This window comes from Lissotriton vulgaris, chromosome 5 (genome assembly GCF_964263255.1).
Source record: "Lissotriton vulgaris chromosome 5, aLisVul1.2, whole genome shotgun sequence".
Classification (NCBI taxonomy): domain Eukaryota; kingdom Metazoa; phylum Chordata; class Amphibia; order Caudata; family Salamandridae; genus Lissotriton; species Lissotriton vulgaris.
In genome coordinates this window covers 1,964,760,942-1,964,781,680 of record NC_141693.1, presented here as the reverse complement: position 1 = coordinate 1,964,781,680, position 20,739 = coordinate 1,964,760,942, and the positions used below count along the sequence as shown (strand labels likewise).

Sequence of the window (20,739 nt, the reverse complement as noted above, 5' to 3'; positions counted from 1 at the left end):
TTTCCTAGGTCATCCTAAATCTTAATAGGGTAACTAGCTTGGTATTGATCATGGTTCCGTATAATTGCAAAACTCTCTGGGTGGCAATGTCACCCAGAAGTAGATTACGTTCAAGCGAGCTGCCATCTGGCCCTCCCCGTCAATCCCTCCTGCCATCAGAGTGTGGTGTAGCTGCAGATGTGTTTACCTTTGGGGAGGCATCAGTTCATATTTTTCTTGCACCTTTTCGAACGCTTTTTTTACCACCCCCATCACTTATTATAGAAATGCCCAGTATGTCCCACTTTCTAAGGCCAATCACTATCCACACTTCCTTTATTATTATTATTATTATTATTAGTATTATTTATAGATTTATACAGTGCATAGCTGCCCCAGCAACGGGGCGTCCCAGCGCTACCCAAGAGACGGATGCAAAATACCACTCTAACAAACACAGACAGTTAGACCGGAAAGAGCCAGGTCTTTAGAGCTTTTCGAATGGTAAGATGATGTCTGATAGACATCAGAAGGGAATTCCAAAGTTGGGCCGCTTGGACCTTAAAAGATCGACCACCAGCCCTGGCTCTTTGAAATCAGGGGGTATACACCAATCCCAAGTTGGCAGAGCGAAGGGGAAGGTTGGGGATGTACTGAACTAACAGATCCGCTAAGATCGGAGGGCCTTGTTGTGACAGAATTTTATGCGCTACGCACAAGGACTTTAACAACCTTCCCTGCCATGGTGATGTTTCTTTTGTGACCGTCCACTGTCAGCATGAGTATTTTGTGACCTATGAGTCAGGGAGAGCCCAGGGGGTCTCCAAGATCATCCTTCTGTTAGCCCCGTCATATATGTAATGGATATCTGTGTCTAGCTCCATTTTGGATGTCTACAACCTCGCAGCGGGGTGGTCTCTGGAGGCAAAGCCCCGCTCTTTTACCACCTGAAGTTACTCTCCGATGTCTGGGAGTGCAATGCCTCCATTACTTGCTGATCTTTGCAGAGTGTAGTGCTTGCCATCCTGAGGGCTCCCCATCCATTAAAGGCATGCAGACTCTGCTGGCAATCCTCTCGAAGGATGAATTGTGAAAGGTGTGTTCTGCAACACGTACAGCAATTTCAGGACTGTATCATTTGAATAATTGCAGCTCTTCCCATCAGGAACCACGGGAGCTGGAAGGCATTGGGACATTCTATATTTTATTACTTGCTATGTCTGTGCGGTGTGAATAGATGGTCATTGAATAACTAAAATTCACAGTTAAGTTTTCTGGAGAGGATGAGATTAAATTCTATGAAAAAATACACAAAAAGATAAAAGACAAACCCGCATTTCTCAGTTCTGAAATCCGAGGCTGATAAGCCGGTGAGAATGCTGGAGTCCTTTTTTTCAGTTTAAGAAATTTTTATTGAGTATTTAAAGATAACAATAGTACACATGTTATGAATGTACAGAAGATATGTAAATGATACGTGCAAATAAGGAGTACATAACATATGCAGTAAAAACTAATTAGGGTGATGAGAAGGATAAAAATGAAGAAGAGAAAAGGAAATAGGTAAAAGATAAAAAAGCAGAAAGAGAACAAGAAAGAAAGAAGAGAGGAAATAGAATGAAAAGAAAAGAAAGAGGTAGAAAAAGAAAAAGAAAAAAAAGAAAAAGGAGAAAAATGTATGCGGGATTAAATAGGAAGCATTCAAGAGGGAGAATTAAAAGAAAGATAGGATGTTAAAGGAAGCCAAAGAAGATCAGATTTAATTTTTAGGGGAGTAGAAGAAGAGGCAGCAATAGAGATCCTGTGTTCATGACATACAAAATTCCACCAAGTATGAACAGTAATCTTAGAATTATCTTTCCAACACGATAGAATGACTTTGAATGCAATAGAGATGAACAGGTCTAACAGTCTGGCAGAAGAATTTAAAATATCAACATCATCGGAAAAAGAACCTAGCAAAACATTCTGTAAGGTTAACGGAGCGGAACAAGAGAATATATGCATACAAGTCTTCCAAACTTCCTTCCAAAAAGAAAAAACAAAGGACATGCATATAATAAGTGTTTAAGTGTTCCAATCTCTTTAAAACATGACCAACAAAGGGTAGATGAAGTCTGGGAAAACTTAAGAACAGTAATAGGTGTGATAACGACTCTATGATAAATAAAAAACAAAGATTGAGTAATTCGAGCAGCAATAGATGTCTTGAACAGTTTAGACCAGACACGATCCCACATCAAAACAGGCAAATTAGTATCAAGGTCATTTTCCCATGCAATCTCAACAGAAGATTTGGGACGATCACCAACATTCGAAGTCAAAATTGTATACACATGAGCAGCTTTGGGTTGATGGCTGGAGAATAAAGGATAGAGAGGGGAGGTAGGTATAAAAGAGGGAAAGGTAGCTGGAGGAGAAAGGGAGGATAAATGAGATAGAATGGCAGACGTAATAATATTGTATTCATTAATAGAAGAAGAGGGCAAGTCAAATAGGGTTTGCAATTCCAAAAAGGGAATGAGAGAGCCATCAACAAAAAAACTGATAAACAAACACAATATTCTTCTCCTTCCAGTGTTTGAAGTAAAATGATTTACCTTTGTAACGAAGGAATTTGTTATACCATACAACAGATGCTAAAAAACATTGCAAAGGGGAATGGAAAGGGGCGACCACTCGGTCCCCCCGAACGTATGGCGGAGTGCCTCGATCCCCCCGGGAAGCCATTTTTGGGCGGGAGGCGCGTCTCGGCTGGTATGCCCGAAGCGGCGTAGCCGGGGCGCGCTTTTTCCCGCCCTAGAGTGGGCTGGCCCAGACACTGACGCAGCCAGCCACGCCCTCGGGGCAGGCAGGGGCGGGTTTTCGCCCGCCCTGAAGACGGATAAAAAGGGATGCAAGACCAGAAGACGTCCTCTTGTTCTTGTGCTCTGAAGCTGCACCTCCTCGCTACACGTGAGCTCGGGACAGAACGAAGAGCCAATTTTGAGCGTTTTGATCTTTTCTTTTGTCTTCTAGATACTTTGTCGGGAAGATGCCCAAGAAAGGCGCGAAGAGAATGACGACTGACCAGATGGTTCGGGTCCTTGTAAAGGAGATGTCCGAAATAAAGAAGCGGCTGGCGGAGCGAGACGGGGAGGAGGGATCGGGGCGTCCATCGGCTGGAGGGAAACCCAAGAGGCCAAGAAGGGGACCAGCCGGCGGAGACGTCCCGGTTCCCTCTGCCCCGCTCGAGGCGCCGACCCCGGTACCGATGGAGGGGAATCCGATCCCCGTTGTCGTCACCCCGACATCCAACGAGGATATGCCCCCCGAGCTGGCAGCACAGCTAGCAGCGTGGTTGGGCGATAGTAGTGAGGGCGCCACGGCTGCCGAGGCACAGGCGCTGATGAAACAGTTGCGGGAAAAAAGAGATGCAGCCAAGGCGCCCGCGCCGGCTGCAGTGATAGACAAGCCGCAAGTGGCGGAAGCAGCGTTCGGTGCAGGTAAGCGGCCATTGCCGATCGCGAGGGATGAGTCAGCACCCTCTCGTAGAGAGAAATTGGGGCAACATGTTCCTTTGGCAATAAAGGAAAAGATTTGGGCGGGGGAGTATGTGAACATTTTCTCCTTGCTTGTCGATCATTACGAAGTGGAGCATGTTAAGAGTCAGAAGGACCTAATGCATCCGAGTGTTTGGCGCGCAAAAATGGCCGCCTTTATGGTAAATGAGAATATTGGCAACTGGGGCAATGCGTGGGGTATCTTTACATCAATTTTGGGGGAACGTAGGCCTGACTTGCTTCCTGAGTTTCCAATTTATCAGTCACGAATTATGGGATACTCGACATCGCATCAAGGTAACCATTGGTTCTGTTATGACAACCTGTTCAGGAAAGCAAAGGAGCATAACAAAAGTTTAACCTGGGACTGTTATGATTCTTTGACATGGGATAAAATGAAAGAGTCAGGAATGTTGAAAATGCCGTTGGTGGGGAGCAATGTTGGTGAATACTCCCGCCAAAATGCGGGGACGCCCTTTCGGTCAGGTACGAGTACCGAAGATTACTCGAGACCTGCCGGTAACACAGGGAAAAGGGGTTTCTGCTTCAATTTCAACAAAGGTAAATGTACCAGGCCTCCGGGATCGTGTAAGTTCAAACACGAATGTAGTGGTTGCGGGTCGTCCCATCCTGAGTCCTTGTGCAGAGCCAGAACGGGTGAGAATGGGGGTAGGGGAGGCGCCAAACAGGTCTAATGTAGTCCGAGGGGCGCCTTTACCAACCCCGATTGATACCTTGGCGATGATTCCCTGGCTCAGTGAATACCCGGATAGTACTTCTGCTGGGGTGCTGCGGAACGGTTTTTCATATGGTTTCCGCATCCCGGTAGGGGACTTCCAGGGCGTAGGGACGTGCAAAAATCAACTTTCCGTCTTGCAGCATACGGCTGTAGTGCAAGATAAGATCCGGAAAGAGGTTAGCCGGGGTCGGGTAGCTGGCCCGTTTAGTGTACCCCCGGTACCGAATTTTGTCTGTTCTCCGTTAGGGGTGGTCCCCAAGAGGGACCCAGGTGAGTTTCGATTAATTCATAATCTGTCAGCTCCACATGGTCTCTCGGTGAACGATGCAATTGATCCAGAGGTATGTTCGGTGCGGTACGCATCATTTGATGAAGCAGTGGCCATTTTGAATCGCCTGGGGCCCGGGACGTTGATGGCGAAATCAGATATCGAGTCAGCGTTCCGGTTGCTCCCGGTACACCCAGACGACCAGCGTCTTCTGGGATTCATGTTTCAGGGATCGTATTACATGGATAGGTGTATGCCGATGGGATGCTCTATATCCTGTGCATATTTCGAGAAATTCAGTACTTTTCTGCAATGGGTATTCACGAAGAAAACGGGTTTCCGAAATGTAATGCATTACCTTGATGACTTTCTGTTCCTGGGGCCCGCCGGAAATCACGAATGCGGCCAGGCCTTGTCTGAATTTTGTGTGTTAATGGATCAATTTGGCGTGCCATTGGCACCAGGTAAAACGGTGGGTCCCACGACTTGCCTCGAGTTTCTGGGGATCGAGTTGGACTCTAGTGAGGGTTGTTTTCGTTTACCAGCTGCCAAGGTGTCGAAATTCAGGGCAGCCCTGCAAGTATGTATAAATGCATCTAAAGTTACGCTGAATCAATTGCAACAATTGGTGGGGAAATTGAATTTTGCCCTGAGGGTGATCCCAATGGCCCGCCCCTTTTCCCGTTCAATTGCCCAAGCGATGGTTGGCCTAAAGGAGGGTCATCATCGCACGAGACTACCGGCTGAGGTCCGCCAAGACATGCGTATTTGGTTAGCATTTTTGGCGGACTTCAATGGTCGAGTCGTCTGGAACAAACCAGCCGTGTCCTCTGAAGAGCTTGGTCTATGGACAGACTCAGCAGGAAGCATGGGATTTGGCGCCATCTTCGGCACAAAATGGTCGGCACAAAGATGGCCCCCATGGTGGCATGAAGAGGGGCTGACGAGTAATATTGCTTTCCTTGAACTGTTTCCCATCCTGGTGGCCCTCAGAACCTGGCCCGATGGGTTCAAAGATCATTCTGTCGTATTTTGGTCTGACAATATGACCGTTGTAGAATGCATCAATAGTCAGGCAGCACGTTGTAAACTTATTTTAAGGCTGCTCAAAGAAATTGTCTTACTGTGTATGCACCTGAACGTGATATTCAGAGCAAAACATGTCCCAGGTGTAATGAATCAGGCGGCTGATGCACTGTCTCGTTTTCAAATGCAGGCTTTCTGGGGTTTCCTTCCCTCAGCGGACCCAGAGCCGGCACCCTTCCCCGAAGCTCTCTGGTCTCTCGGTGCCCCGAACTTCGTCACCTCGTGGGAGAGAGTCTAGCGCCAAGGACGAGGAAGGCATATGAAGGGGCGTTCCGGGCCTATTTAGCCTTTTTGGGGTCTGAGAGAGAGGGGCTTTGGGGTCAGGAGGAATGGGTGGTACATTTTTTGATGTCCTTGCGTAGGGCTGGGAAGTCGGTGGCTACGGCCCAGAGGCATCGTGCTGCCATTTCCTTCGTTGCCAGGGCCCATAATATCCAGGACCCGACAGCGTCTTTTGTGGTACAAAGGGCGCTGCGTGGGTGGCAACGCCTTGAGGGTCGCAGAATAGATGAGAGGCGCCCGATAGGTCTGGATAGGTTGTCCCAGTTGCTGGCCACACTACCTACCACATGCTCGTCTCAGTTCGAGACGTGTTTGTTCCGAGCTGCTTTTACGCTGGCATTTCACGGGGCGATGAGGATAAGTGAGCTGGTTGCAAGGAACAAACAGGATGTGGTGGGGGGTTTGTGCCGGGAACACGTTCAGATCAGGGGTGAAGCGATGATTGTCTCCTTTGCCAGGTCCAAGACCGATCAAGATGGGATGGGAGACTGCACGATCATTCGCAGAATTCCCGGGTCATCCATGTGCCCGGTACAGTGTTTAGAGGATTACCTAGCACGGAGGGTGGCATCATGGGGGGGGACATTGTTGAGACACGCGGACGCCACCCCACTGACGAAGTTTCAGTTTCAGCGGGTGCTCGCGATGTCAATTACCGCAGCGGGCCTAGACCCGGGCGAATTCGGGACCCATTCCTTTCGGATAGGGGCTGCCACTGAAGCTACAGCCAGGGGTCTTAATGTTGAACAAGTAAAACGAGTGGGGCGTTGGTCCTCCAATTGTTATAAGAGATATGTGCGGTTACACATGTTGTGAAGCTGTAATAGTATACTCACGCTTCTTGTCTTTTGTTTGGTTTTCAGTTGCGCAAGCCTACGAGGCGGGGCGGACTATACAGTCGACCCAACACCAGGCCAGCGGTCAGACATCACCGGCTGTGAGAAAGGAGGTGTGGGTCGTGGGCCACTCATACGTGAGGCGTGCCGCAGACGTATTCGAAGCAGGTGACATGATTCATGTAGCTGGGGAATACGGGTACAGGGTATCCTTCTACGGAAGAGGCGGCCTCTGTATTGACCAGTTTCAGGTATTCTTTGAGGGTTTGTTAGGGCGGACGAGGTCACCGCCGTCTATAGTCATAGTACATTTAGGGGGCAACGATTTGGTCACCACCGGTAGACGACTTCTCCTAGAGGCAATGCTTTCCACTGTAAGTTGGTTGGCGAGGAAAGTTCCGGGGTGCGTAATTGCGTGGTCTCATATAATCCCACGAAAAGTGTGGCGGGGGGCTCTTTCGATTCCTGCCTTGAACCATTCTGTTAGAAAACTTAATAACAAAGTGAGTAGGTTGTTCCGTTCCAAGACATTGCATTCTATCTCGCATGGTTGTATTAACGATGACAGTATGTATTTGGGAGATGGTGTGCATTTGTCGCGAGTGGGAAATGAGTTACTCATAGGAGACTTCTTAGCATGGTTAATGACGTTAAAACATGACCTTTAGGTAGGAGTTTTGTGGGGGGTCCGGATAGCCGGTCAACTATCCGGACCTGTGGCGGTAAGGTCATGATCGGTGAGCACTAATTAGAAGATCCCTATGAGTGGGAGTCACCCAACACGGATGGGAGCGCTCGGGTGAGGTGGCCATTGGCCCCTCAATGGGGAGGCGGTCCCTTCTAAGGATGGGTCGCCGGAAGTAAAGGAAAGGCGGTCAAGGCCCCTTCCTGTGTAGGAGGGGTTACAGCCCCCTCCTGGGGAATTTCCCGGGGCCAGTGACATCTGCGACGGCAGATGCGGTAAGTTGTGTGGGGTTGGGGGGAGGTCTACGATACCTTCTAGATACCTCACACGAGTCTTTGTACGACCTTTAAATGGCGTCGAGTTCTTAAGTGCCCCCGTCAAGTCAAGGGAAATTGGGAGTAGTTGCACTTGAGGTAAGCCTCCGTGCTGTCGCCCCTCCCAAGTGGGAGGGGTAAGTCTGGTTAGGGATCTTGACACCGGTTATGACCTTGCCGTTGGCCCTTAAACGTTAGGATGTACAATTTCAATATTTCTAGAGAATGTTTTTGTAGGATGCTAGTTCGGCTAGGAGAACCTCTGTATTAGAGAATATGTTAAGGTTAGCCAAACATCGCAATGTGGTATGAAATTGTACATAACACGAAACGTTTAATGTTTTAAATTTTGTTTTAATAAATACGGCCGGGAGGGTCACTACCTCCCACTTCCAAAAACTTCAAGAACTGTTTCCGGTTTCCCTCCTTTTTGGGATTGTGTTGAGAGGGGGTGGCGGGTATCTCAGCCATAAGGAAAGAGGAGAATACATTGGATATCACAGTTTGGGAGTGATTTAAAATAGGGAATTTAGTCAGAAAAGAACAATTTGACATAAAAACAGTATGCTGGAAGGAAAAATCCTTCAAGAGAGAGCGTTCGAGAAGAACCCAGGCAGGTATAGGGGTGTCTTGAAAATCATAGGCCAACGAAAAAGCTTGTCTAATCAGGAAGGCTAAATGATAAGTCTTAAAGTTGGGAAAACGGATTCCACCTTCCGATTTGGGGCGCATCAGCTTAAGCAGGGCTATACGAGGATGTTTATTATTCCATAAGAATTTGGAGCAAAGAGAATTTATACGGGTGAAATAGGAAAGGGGAATTTTAAATGGAAGCACAGAGACAGTATATAATACATGAGGAGCAATCATCATTTTAATCGTGTCTAAACGACCCCACCATGAGAGAAATAGGGGAGACCAACTTTGAAGAAGGGATTGGAGTTTCTGTGTAAGAGAAGCAAATGTAATTTTGAGGGTTTCTTTCAGGGAAGGTGCAAACCAAATACCTAGGTATTTAATTTTGGTGGGACACCACGCAAAGTCAGTGTTATTAAACATGTATTGATAACAGAGCGTATTGAGGGGTAACACTCCAGTTTTGGACAAGTTCAACTTATAACCCGATATAGCGGAATATAAGCGGACCTCCTCCAAAAAAGGGGAAGAGAGGATTCCGGGTTTGACATATAAACCAAGACATCATCTGCATAAGCTGACAATTTAATCTCATTAGATGACAATTTAAACCCAGAGATTTTGGGATTAGAACAAATTCTTTCTAGGAAAGTTTCGAGACACAAAATAAATAATAAGGGGGATAAGGGGCATCCTTGTCTAGTACCTCTTGATAGGGAAAAAAAAATTGAAAATTGATTGTTAACAAAAATGCTAGCACGTGGTGAGGAATAAAGGAGTTTGACCATTGAGATAAAAGAGGGACCAAATCCAAACCATTGTAAGGTATGAAACAGAAATTTCCAGTTGATGCGGCCAAACGCCTTTTCCGCGTCTAAGGACAGGGCTGCTAGGAGAATTTTTAATTTTTTACTGTTGGAAATGACATTGGAGAACATGCGGGCGTTATCAGCAGCAAGTCTACCTTTTACAAATCCAACCTGATCAGTTTTAATTAAACAAGGGATAAGGGAGTCAAGACGTGAAGCTAGAATTTTTGCAAAAATTTTGCAATCATAATTGATTAAAGAAATAGGGCGATAATTTTTACATTGGGAGTGATCCTTGTCAGGTTTGGGAATGATAATAATTAATGCATCCAAAAAGGATCCAGAGGCCTTCACATCCAAAATAAACGAGTTAAACAGTTGTAAGAGTTTGGGAGCAAAAACAGTATGGAAAGAGGGATAAAATTCTACAGGAAGGCCATCAGGACCAGGTGCCTTGGATTTCTTAAGCGAATTAATGGCCCGAGTTACTTCCTGGATCGTGATTTCTTTTTCCAAGAGAGCAAACTCGTCTGGGATGGACGGGGGGTGGAAGACCAGCAAAAAATGACGTTAAATTAACAGTGGAGGGATGCGTATCATCAGTGTATAAGGCTTGATAATAGTTATGAAAAACTTCAGCAACATCCTCGTCCGCATAAGCTAATTTGTTTAGAGAGTCACTAAAAACTGGACCAATATTGTTACGTTCTGACTTTACTTTCAAATAGTTTGCTAGCATTTTTCCTGCTTTATTTTGGCCACCATGAAACTTGGACTTTATTTTAAGCAGAGTGTTACAGGGTTCATTTGTAATAATCTTATTCAAGTCTGTTTTGGCAGAAATTAAGTCTTGAAGGGAGGAGGGAGATTTAGAAGAAAAATATATATGTTCCATGGATTTAATTTTTTTGAAGTTGCTCCTCATATTTTTTCCTATTGAGTTTCTTAGCAACATAGGAAATAGTAAATGCCCTGAAGGCAGCCTTAAAAGCATCCCAGTTGTTCGGAAAGGAGGTGTCGAGGGGATATTAAAGGAAAAGAACTCTTCAAAAAACTCCACACTTTTCTGCATAAAAATCGGGTCAGAAAGGAGAAAGGAGTTTAATTTCCAACGACTAAATCTGGAAGAGGTAAGGGAGAGGTCAAGAGAAGTAAAAACAGGGGCATGGTCGGAAATAAAGATGGAGCCAATTTCAGAATTTTGGATTGACGGGAGTAACGATTATTAATCATAATATAGTCAATCCTAGAACGGGTATGATGAACATTAGAAAAAAAGGTATATTCCAACACATCAGGATTACATAATTTCCATGAGTCAAATAAAGGACGCGAGGCAATGGCCGATTGAAAACTGTTATGGGATTTATCTGGTTGAAATTTACTAGAAGAAAGTCTATCAGAAAAAGGGTCTAACCATTGGTTAAAATCACCGGCGACAATAAAGTTAGGGGAATCAATGGATGAAATCAAAGTTCTAATGTTGCTCCAGAACCCAGGGTCCGACGTGTCGGACCGTATATATTTAGCAACACCAGAGTCTTGTTATGGATAATCACCTTAGCCATTGCCCAGCGTCCTTCATCATCATTTTGAGTAGAGATAATCTGTACATTTAAAGCTTTATGAAAAAGGATAGCAACCTCCCCTTTTTTATGAACAGCAGGAGAAAACACAACTTTGCCCACCCACTGTCTCTTCAGTTTTAAAGATTCTATATCAGAACAGTGCGTTTCTTGAAGGAAAGCAACCTGTGAAGTAAGTTTAGATAAATGAGACAATACCTTTTGACGCTTGACAGGATGACCAAGACCTCGCACGTTCCATGAGACAAATTTACACACCATGGGGGGAGAAGGAGATGGGCGACACGTGAATGGAACACATGGTAAGGAAACATCTACGGAAAGGGAAATAACAGAGACAAAAAACATAAGAGGAGGGAACTCCCAGAAAACTCTCTACAGAAAAACATGGCTGACAATGATTCAAAGAGGATGTCATGAAAGAAAACAATTGAAGAAGAGACCGCATAGGAACAGAGAAACATAGAACAAAGAAGAAGAAGAAAAAAAGAAGGAAGAAAAGGCAAACTAAGAAAAGAGAGAAACATATAAACAGAGCAAGGCAAAGAAGCCTGGTCTGAGAAGCGAAAAGCAAGAAAGACATCTGGAGCGAGGATACGCCAGAAAGGGGACAAACCCCACGAGCTACCAAAAGAACAGGACAAAAATAGTGATAAAGAAAATTTTGTGAGAGCGAAAGCAGTAGGATATAAATGAAAACTAGAGAGAAGAGTCAAGGATAGGTCACAGAAGGAGGAGAGTAACCACCATGAAAAGAGAAAACATTATATAGAAGGAGAACATGAAAAATAACAATTAGTAACATTCAGATAGCAGTGTTCATCGTTGAGGGAGAGATGCTCGGTAAATAATCATGCAGTTTCTGAAGATCATCAAAGGAGCTGGTTCGACCATTATGGGTGATCTTGCAAAAGCACGGATGTAGAATGCCATATTGTATGTTGAGTTGACGCATGAGGGGTCGAAGATTCAAGAATTCTTTTCTTCGAGCATTAGTCGCAGTTGAAAGGTCCTGAGAGATAAAAATTTTATGCCCTGACCACTGGAGTCGTCGCTTCAGTCTGGCAGCTTTCAGAATAGACATTAATTCAGTGAATTCTAGAAAGATTAAGATGATGCCACAAGGTTTAGTAGAATTAGAGTTTAGACGACCAAGACGGTGAGCCCTTTGAATGTTGAGAGGGTGTGACGCAGGTTGGAGATTCAAAAGATCCCGTATAAATTTTTGCATGAAAGACACCATATCAGGACCTTCCAAATTTTCTGGAATACCATAAACGCGTAGGTTGTTTCTTCGATTACGATTTTCCAAATCCTCGGTGTGTAGCTTGAGTTTATGGATTTCTTGCTCCAGTAGTGGAATTTTAGTAGAAGCATCCTGTATGTAACTGAACCTCTGCTCCAGATTTAAAACTTTGCCCTCCATAACGACCCAGCGGTCTTCAATTTGTTTGAGCCTCTCATTAGTGGCAACCATGAACGGTTGAAGGCCGCGAACCTCCTCGAGGATGGAATCCAAAACAGGATTGGAGGAAGACTTAATGGGGAGGGCGGATCATTCTTGGGCCTTTTTTGTTTAGCACCAGTTTGAGAGAGTTTAGAGTCATTGGCCATGATGAAATAGTGATGTGTGGGTAGAGAAACAGTACAACACAGCACAAAGTAAAACTTGATAGTATTAGCAGCAGGCTCTCCCTCAGTATGCCGCAAATAGGATGGGCCGCGGCTGTAAGAGACAGGCTGAATGGTGGAAGTTGAGGAACGATGAAGCACAGCAGATTTGAGAAGTTGGCACAGAACTATGAGGAGACTTGCCCAGGAAATCGCCTTATAATTTTAAAAACGAAGAGGACATCTCCACAACATGAAATAGTATGGGGCATTTAGGAAGTGCAGTGAGCAGTAGAGCCAACACACCCAGAGCGAAGATAACACTGCAAGCATGAGAGAGGAGTGACAGAGTATTCAAAATTCGGCAAGCTCAAAATGGCGGCATCCTCTCTTGACCTGACATAGCATTGTGAGGCGCAAATTGCAAGAAACAGTCACGAAATTGCCAAAAACGACATGAGAGCGCCAAAGGAGAAGGAAGAGTTACCATGAGCCATGTTGTGACAAGCTAACCAGCCGGGGAGACAAAGCGGTAAGAAAGTACAGCGAAACGAGCTCAGTGGCCAAAATGGCGGCCGCCCGCTTCACGGGAGAAAGAGAAAATACCGCTAGATAGAAGAGTCTCCCCGCGGGTTGAATTCCTCCGGTAACCGCATCCTCAGGATCACGGAGCCTTCCGCTGCCCTTGTAGTCTTCACAGGGGTTCCAGAAACGAAGAAAAGTGCTCTCACGGCATCCGCGAAACAGTCCCAGTACGGAGCTCACGGGAAAGGCGTCCTTCCTAGCCGGCGCGCAAGCCACGCCCCTGAGTGCTGGAGTCCTAATCTGGGCACATGGAGAAGAGAGAGGTGTGCCCTGCAGACTTTCAAATGAAAAAACAGGCATTGCCAATATATGCCTGCTTCCATGGCTTTAAATCTGGAAGCCGTAATTTAAACACAATGCAGCCTCTTGAAAGCTTTGACTTTCTAAGGTTCGCCCCAGAATATAGGGATAGGAATCTCGATAGCACCAACTATCATGGACTCTATATCGAAGGACACAATATCGAAAGGGAAGTAAGTTTAGATTTTCTATAGATAACTTCACATATTTGTACCCTGATGATATATATATATATATATATATATATATATATTCTTCAAGGTAAATAGTTGTGGAGTTATTAATAGTAAATCTATTCTTCCTCTATACACACTTGGGCATATTATCAAGAACGGAGATAAGATTATCGCTGCCTTAGCGGCAGGAAACTGCCGCTAAAGTGGCGCTAATGGGTTTGATAATATGCCGTAGAGAATTCCAGTAGAAGCCCATGTTCTCTCTAATTTTAACACTGTTTCTTGATAATATGCCCCACTGTTCGTTAGTGTATCTCAAGATTACTACCCTTGACATTCCGTTGTACAGTCATTTCCTCTTTCATAGCACCTGAGAATGTTTCAATTCAAAACTGCATACATTACAAACTAATGGTCACCTGGGCCTGCATTATATATACGGGACACTGTCCCAGTTTGCTCTGCCCTGTACTTTTGAATGGATGCAGTGTGCGCCACATTACTGTTGTTTCACTGCGTCAGTGCAGGTGTGAACATGGGCCTGCACATTAACCATATGGTGAGCATCCTGTCTGCACCTGACGCAACCTTTCACAAGTGACGCGGCAAGGCCAGGGCGCTGCGTCCTACACATACTAAGGTAGCTCTCTGTCTAGTTCAACCCCTTAGCTGCAGAGTTCTCAAATTGTAACACGCATTAAAAGTGCGAACTAATTAGCGACCTTGACATCAATACGAGAAGGGATATGAGAGAAATGCTAAATATATATAGAACACCAAAAGCGTACTAATGTGGACAAATGGCTTATAATATTAGTGTAGAAGCAATCTTATATATCAAAAGTGGCTCCTTGACAACTAAAAGGATCTGTAGGAGAGCACCCAATGCAAGTGGCACATTTTGAAAACCAAAAAATTGTTTAAAAAAATCCACATGCAAACCACAGTGGTGAGGAGTTTTGTTTCTGACCTAACCGATTCATGTTTTTTTCATTGATCAACTGTTATACTTTTATTTTGTTACATCTATGATTATAATACCTTCGTCAGCTTCATGCCAATTATTTTCAGGAAATAAAATGGAAATACTCCAGAGGTCGGGCTTACATTACCCTCACACACAAAAAAATGTAACATAATGTGGAGCCGTGAACAATGGCCAATAGGTCAAGGGATCCTCGGGTCGAAAAGGTTTAGGTGCTATATATACTGATTGTAACTGGGCTGGCCCCAAAATGTATTTAACATGAGGTCCCCCACAATGCAGGGGCTCGTCTGTCACGGCCATGTTTGTCTCTTTCAGAGTCTTGGGTGAAGGCTAGAGCCGGCGTCGATGAAGTGACGATCTCCTGCCCCCTGGACAGCGAGGACCCGGTGCGAGAGTGGAGATGGGCGCCCCGCTACCCCCGCTGCGTCAGCACCGGGTCCACGGAGGCGGTCATTTACAGGTCATCTGTCGACCCACGGTGGTTGGACACCGAAGACACCTTCCATGGCCGCCTCGGGGTCTCAAACAACAAACGAGAATTAACGCTGCAGAATCCGAGAGTGAATGATTCTGGAACTTTCTACTGCTTCGACGAAGACAACAAGTCCAGCAGCGGCGTCCACCTGTCTGTCAGTCACGGTGAGGGCTTCACTGGGAAGGAATGCCATAAGAGATTGTGTCCCTGAGAGGGAGCGAGAGACATCTGTGTGTAGGAGAGGGGAGACAGGGAGAGATCAAGAGAGAAAAAGAGACTTCTGCGTACTGCAGAGGAGTGATGGAGGGGAAGAGAGAAAGAGAGATGTCAGTGTGTGGGAGATGAGAGATCCAGAGGAAGAGACATCTGTGAGCAAAGGTGGAGGGGAGAGAGAGCGCAGGAGTCATCTCTGCATGGGAGAGGAGAGATGGACAGAGATTAGGAAAGAAAAAAGAGAGACATCGGTGGGTGGGAGATGATATATGGGGGAGACGAGATAAAGAGAGACACCAGGGCTGTGTATGTCAGAGGAGATATGGAGGGGAAGAGAGAAAGAGATGCGAATGTCAGAGGAGCGAGTCAGGGCCACAACAAAAGACAGGTAGATGGAAGTCTGCAAAAGGAGGGAGAGTGAGAGAGAGGCCAATCTGTATCAGTGAGTGTTGGAGACAAGAGATGGAGGCCTTCCCTGGGAGACAGCAGTGATTGCAAGAGTCTCTAACAGGGGAGACAGCTGCTTATGTGAGAATTTGCAAGAGAGGGATTGAGTGCAATACAAGAGCAAGATAGAAATATAGAGTGTTGTGGAAGAGACAGAGTGTCTGGTGACAAGATAGAGAACTGCGTGTGTGAGAGGCTGACAGAGGAAGAGATGCCGGGCAGGGCCTGGGAACAGAGACAGATGTTTGTGTATATGAGAGTGTGTGAGAAGAGAGGGACCCAAAGTTAGAGGCAGCTGCATATGAGGGAGTGTCTCACAAGAAAATATACTGAGCCACTGTAACAGGTAACTAACTGTATATGAACGTCTGTGAGTGAAGAGCTGTAGAGGCCCACCTTTGAGAGAAAGTTGGGTATAGGAAAGTTCGCGCAAGAAATCACTGTCCACACTTCTTTAAGGAGCAAGAAAGGCCACTTTATTTTAGGACAGGTGCATCATAAATTTCTTGACCACATTCATTATTTATTTATTTCATAAATTAAACTCTACAGTAAGCCTAAACATCCTAACTACCAGAAACCCGAAACTAACTCTTGACTACTACCCCTAGTATTACCCAACGAGCTACCCTTCAGGATGGCCAACCCGCTCCAGGCTGCCCACCCCACTAGCAAAAACCGCCTCCTAAAAGAACAAAGACACCTGTCCTAAGAGTGGCAAAGCCCTAATACCCGAGCAGCGCCTAGAGCACCGCAAAATAAAAAACCCAAACTAAATGAATAAAGGGAGGGTGGGTGGGGCAAAACAAAACCTCCCTTCCCTTGCCTCCCGCTACGCAGTTCCCAACCGCCACCTGACTTCCCCTTATCTAGCCCCCTAATCAACCCCACCTGCTTCCCTGATTCTCGCGCGACGCACCCAGGGAAAGACCAGCTCGCGCCTGGCTCTCCCTGGGTCCCCCTTCGCGCAAGAAATCACTGTCCACACTTCTTTAAGGAGCAAGAAAGGCCACTTTATTTTAAGACAGGTGCATCATAAATTTCTTGACCACATTCATTATTTATTTATTTCATAAATTCAACTCTACAGTAAGCCTAAACATCCTAACTACCAGAAACCCGAAACTAACTCTTGACTACTACCCCTAGTATTACCCAACGAGCTACCCTTCAGGATGGCCAACCCGCTCCAGGCTGCCCACCCCACTAGCAAAGACCGCCACCCAGGAAAACCTTTAGCGTTTTCCTGCCCCACCTAAAAGCGGAAAGGAAGGAGCACACCACAACTGCACCTGAAGAACTTTGCTAATCAAATCCCTGAGCTCCAGAAGGTAAAAGGAAATGCCCAATGAAGACAGATGCACACCGTCCTCACAGAATAAATGCGGTTCTGAGACTTTTAAATGGTAATGATCCAAACTGTAGATACATAAATGGTGACAAAAAATTCGCAAAAATATTCACTTTGCGTCGTGCCTTTTCCAGGGCGGAATGGCTCCTCGCCCCACGCCATTGCAAACGAGGCACAAACTCAGTCCATATCAGCATGGTGCTCACCCATGTGGTCTTGATGACTTCAAGGTCTTGTTTCATTAATTTTAACAAAGTCAAACCAGAGAGAGGAACTAAGTCGTTTTCCCCAAGATGCAGCACCAGTAGATCCGGAGGGCCCCCCAAACACTGCGTAACCAAAGAAGCAAAGGCGGGGAAAAGACCGCCCCAGCGCATTCCCCCCGTGCCATGCCAGGAGACTTCATGCGTCAGGCTGTTTAAACCAAGTGATCTCCCACAAAGCTGATTTGCAGCGGCTATAGCAGCCCGTTTAACAAAAGAGTGCCCCAGTATCCACACCCTCCTTTTGGATCCAGCGACTGAGGGCCAAGGATCTAGGAGAAAAAGAAATGTTAGACAAGCAAAAGTGGACTATTTTCTCACATACTTTTCGCAACATTTGGAGCGCCAACGTCCAATACGTCGAATTTGGGACCAATCCCACCCCAACCTAGCGGCCTCCGTCGCCGCCCCAATCCTGAATGAATGGGTACCAAATTGAGAAGGATCCCTCCCCAGGCCCAACAAAACCTTGCGTAATACAGCCAACAATTGAGGTGCAACTATAGGGCTACCATCAGCATGACAAAAAATTGTCCCCGGGGTAAAATGGGGAGAGGACACAAAAACTTCCCATTCCCCCACCGGGCAACATGCAGATACACCACTCCTACCCAGGAACACCCACTTACCCCTCCCCATCTGATCAGTTTTGGACATCCGCAGCCACAGCCGCACTCTGTCATGTTCCAACACCACCTCACTGCTGGTCATACCCACTCTACCCCGCAAACCCAACAATTCCGAGGCCCGAAATGCCCCAAAGAATAACCAGACAAAGCACAAACGAAATTTGGCACACTCAAAAGCATCATGGCAGCACACCTCCAATTGTGGTAAGAGCAACTGAAGCAAATCAAAAGTCACAGGCTGCCGAAGCTGCTGACCACCAGCCCGAAGCCTGCCCCAACCTTTCAGTACTTTACGAACCAACACCCCCCCAACAGGATCCCTCCCCCACCAAAGTTGCCCATAAAAAGAAACCCCAGCCAACTTGCCAGAAATGGTTGTGTGAGAGAGGCCTTTGTCCGCTAAATGTAAAACAAACTGTAATAGGAATTGTTCATCAGATAACCCGGCCCTGACCGGCCCCGCCATCTCCTCTCCAAACTGCAGAAACTCATGCCAGGCCTTCACATAACCCCGCCGTGTGGAGTCAGCCACTGAATTTTCGACCAAATGATGGACCCTCAATCCCCCAGGTCCCATACGTACTGTGGGATCGCCGTTGGTTCCAGGTCCGCCCCAGGAGCCAATTTGCGGAATTCGGACCACTGAAAGCGAGACAAAGAATCAGCGATGCAATTAGAGGTTCCAGGAACATGCCGCGCTTTAAAGACAATATTCAGTTGTAAACACCGCAACATGAATGCGCGCAAGAGCCTCAAAACACGCAAGTCACGAGCCTTTTGGTTGTTAACAAGGTGAATTATGGCCATATTGTCCACATGGAACAAGACTGAGCGATTCTGGAATTCCTCCCCCCAGATACACAAAGCGACCAGCAGCGGGAAGAGCTCCAAAAACGCAATGCTGCGACCCTGTTCCTTCCAGTGCAGAGGCCAGCCGGCCGCGCACCAACGACCTTCCCAAAATATACCGAATCCGTGAGCTCCCGCCGCATCCGTGAACAACTGCACTTGCCACACCATGTCCTCGTCTGCAAAAAACAAGGACACGCCATTGAAATCTTGCAGGAAACGGAGCCAGACAGTCAAATCGGCACGTACAGCGGAGGTAATGCGCACCCGATGATGAGGAAGGCTGGCGCCGGACATTGAAAGGCCCAGACGTCTACAAAACGTCCTGCCCGCCTGAACAACCCGGCAAGCAAAATTGAGGTACCCCAAAAGCTTCTGGACGGTCCGCAAAACTACTTTCCGCTCCCCCAACACCAGTCGGATGAAATCAGACATTTCTCGCACTTTAGCCGCAGGCAATCTCGCCATCATAGTCATGGTATCAATTTCAATCCCTAAGAAAGTCAGTGATGTACAGGGACCTTCGGTCTTATCCGGCGCCAAAGGAACGCCCAATTCCTCGGCCAGAGCCTGAAAGATTGCTAAAGCCGACTGACACTGCCCAGAGTGACCCTCACCAATGAAAAGAAAGTCATCAAGGTAATGGCAGACCAGGACGTGGCCGCTGACAAAAGTGAAGCGCCACTGCAGAAATTTACTGAAGGTCTCAAAGAGGGAACATGACACTGAGCAGCCCATGGGCAACACCTTATCAACGTAGAAACAACCATCAAAATGCATGCCCAAGAGACTAAAATCCCAATGATGGATGGGCAGGAGCCGGAAAGCCGACTGAATGTCACTCTTCGCCAGCAAAGCCCCAACACCTGCCGTGCGAACGAGCCGCAAGGCATCATCCACGGAAGCATAAGTGACAGTTGAGTCAGCTGGATCAATAAAATCGTTAATGGATGCACCCTCGGGCCATGACAGGTGATGGATAAGGCGAAACTCCCCCACCGCCTTTTTTGGTACCACACCCAGGGGAGAGATGATCAAGTCAGGGAGAGGGCAACTCAGAAAAGGACCAGCAATCCGACCCGCCGCAAGTTCGGCATCCAGCTTCTTCCGCACAAACTGAGGGCTCTCCTTTGCAGACTTCAAATTGTCAGACCACCGACCCACCCTGGGACCTTGATAACCAATCCGGAACCCAACTCTGAAACCCCAAGACAAAATCTTAGCAGCCTCAAAATCGGGATAATCCACCAACCAGAGATCCAGAACATCCTGCTTAATAGGAGTAGGAGCCCTTATGTACAAAGTGCTGAGGTTGTCCCCTGCCCCCTGAACCCCTCCCTTGATCTCCAAAGCGCTGTCCGGGAAAACACTGGGTGAGCGCATGTCGCCCCCCACACTGCGTACACTCATGCTTATATCTGCAAGCTGGTCGGTTACAGGAACCCCTGTTAAAATGCCAGCACGTGCCAGAGGAGGATGACTGTCCTCTGCCCCACACCCCCGCCCCAGCAAGAGCGGGGCGAAATGGAAAGGGCCGATAATGCACCGGTTGCCCGCTAGCCGTGTGGGTCGTAGCGGGCGGGTGAGCCGATGCCATCCACTGTAGCCACAATTCTGAATCGACCTCACCCCATGAACGCTCAGGAAAAACACTCATACGGGCCCGGAACTCCTCATCATACGACAACCAGGCAAAGCCTCCAAAATAACTGTGAGCTTTACGTATGACATCAGCATATTTAAACATGTCTACCGCCTTACCCGGATGACGTTGACAATAAACGCTGGCATAAATAAGAAAGGCCGAAGTCCAGTTCTCGATCGACTTCGGGACTCGAGGCCTCCGAGCCAATTCTAATTCCTCCTCCTTCGACCCTTCCTTAGCTTGGACATCTCTATGTAGAAGCCGAAACACATCCACAAATTCACCAGACCATATGTGATTTTTCGTTTTCTCGGACAAATGGGACCCCAAAGGCATCCCCACCCCAGAATAAGGCAGTTTTTTAGGCAGGATACTATCCTCCGCAACAGGTGTGGTAGCAGCCACCCCACTCCCCATTGTAGAAACTTCCCTTGAAGATTGCACA

The 20,739-nt window shown here is 46.8% G+C and overlaps 1 protein-coding gene across 2 annotated transcripts in view; it reads left to right on the top strand.

Moving 5' to 3' along the window:
- LOC147717891 (cell adhesion molecule CEACAM5-like) overlaps positions 1-20,739 on the top strand; it is a 145,783-nt gene that overhangs the window by 42,935 nt on the left and 82,109 nt on the right. The window contains exon 2 of one of the 2 annotated variants that reach the window (XM_086924661.1): positions 14,738-15,061. The exons of the other annotated variant lie outside the window; for it this stretch is intronic. Within the exon in view, the coding sequence (XP_086780787.1) occupies positions 14,738-15,061 (324 nt within the window). The remainder of the gene's footprint in view (positions 1-14,737; positions 15,062-20,739) is intronic. 2 annotated transcript variants of the gene reach the window in all.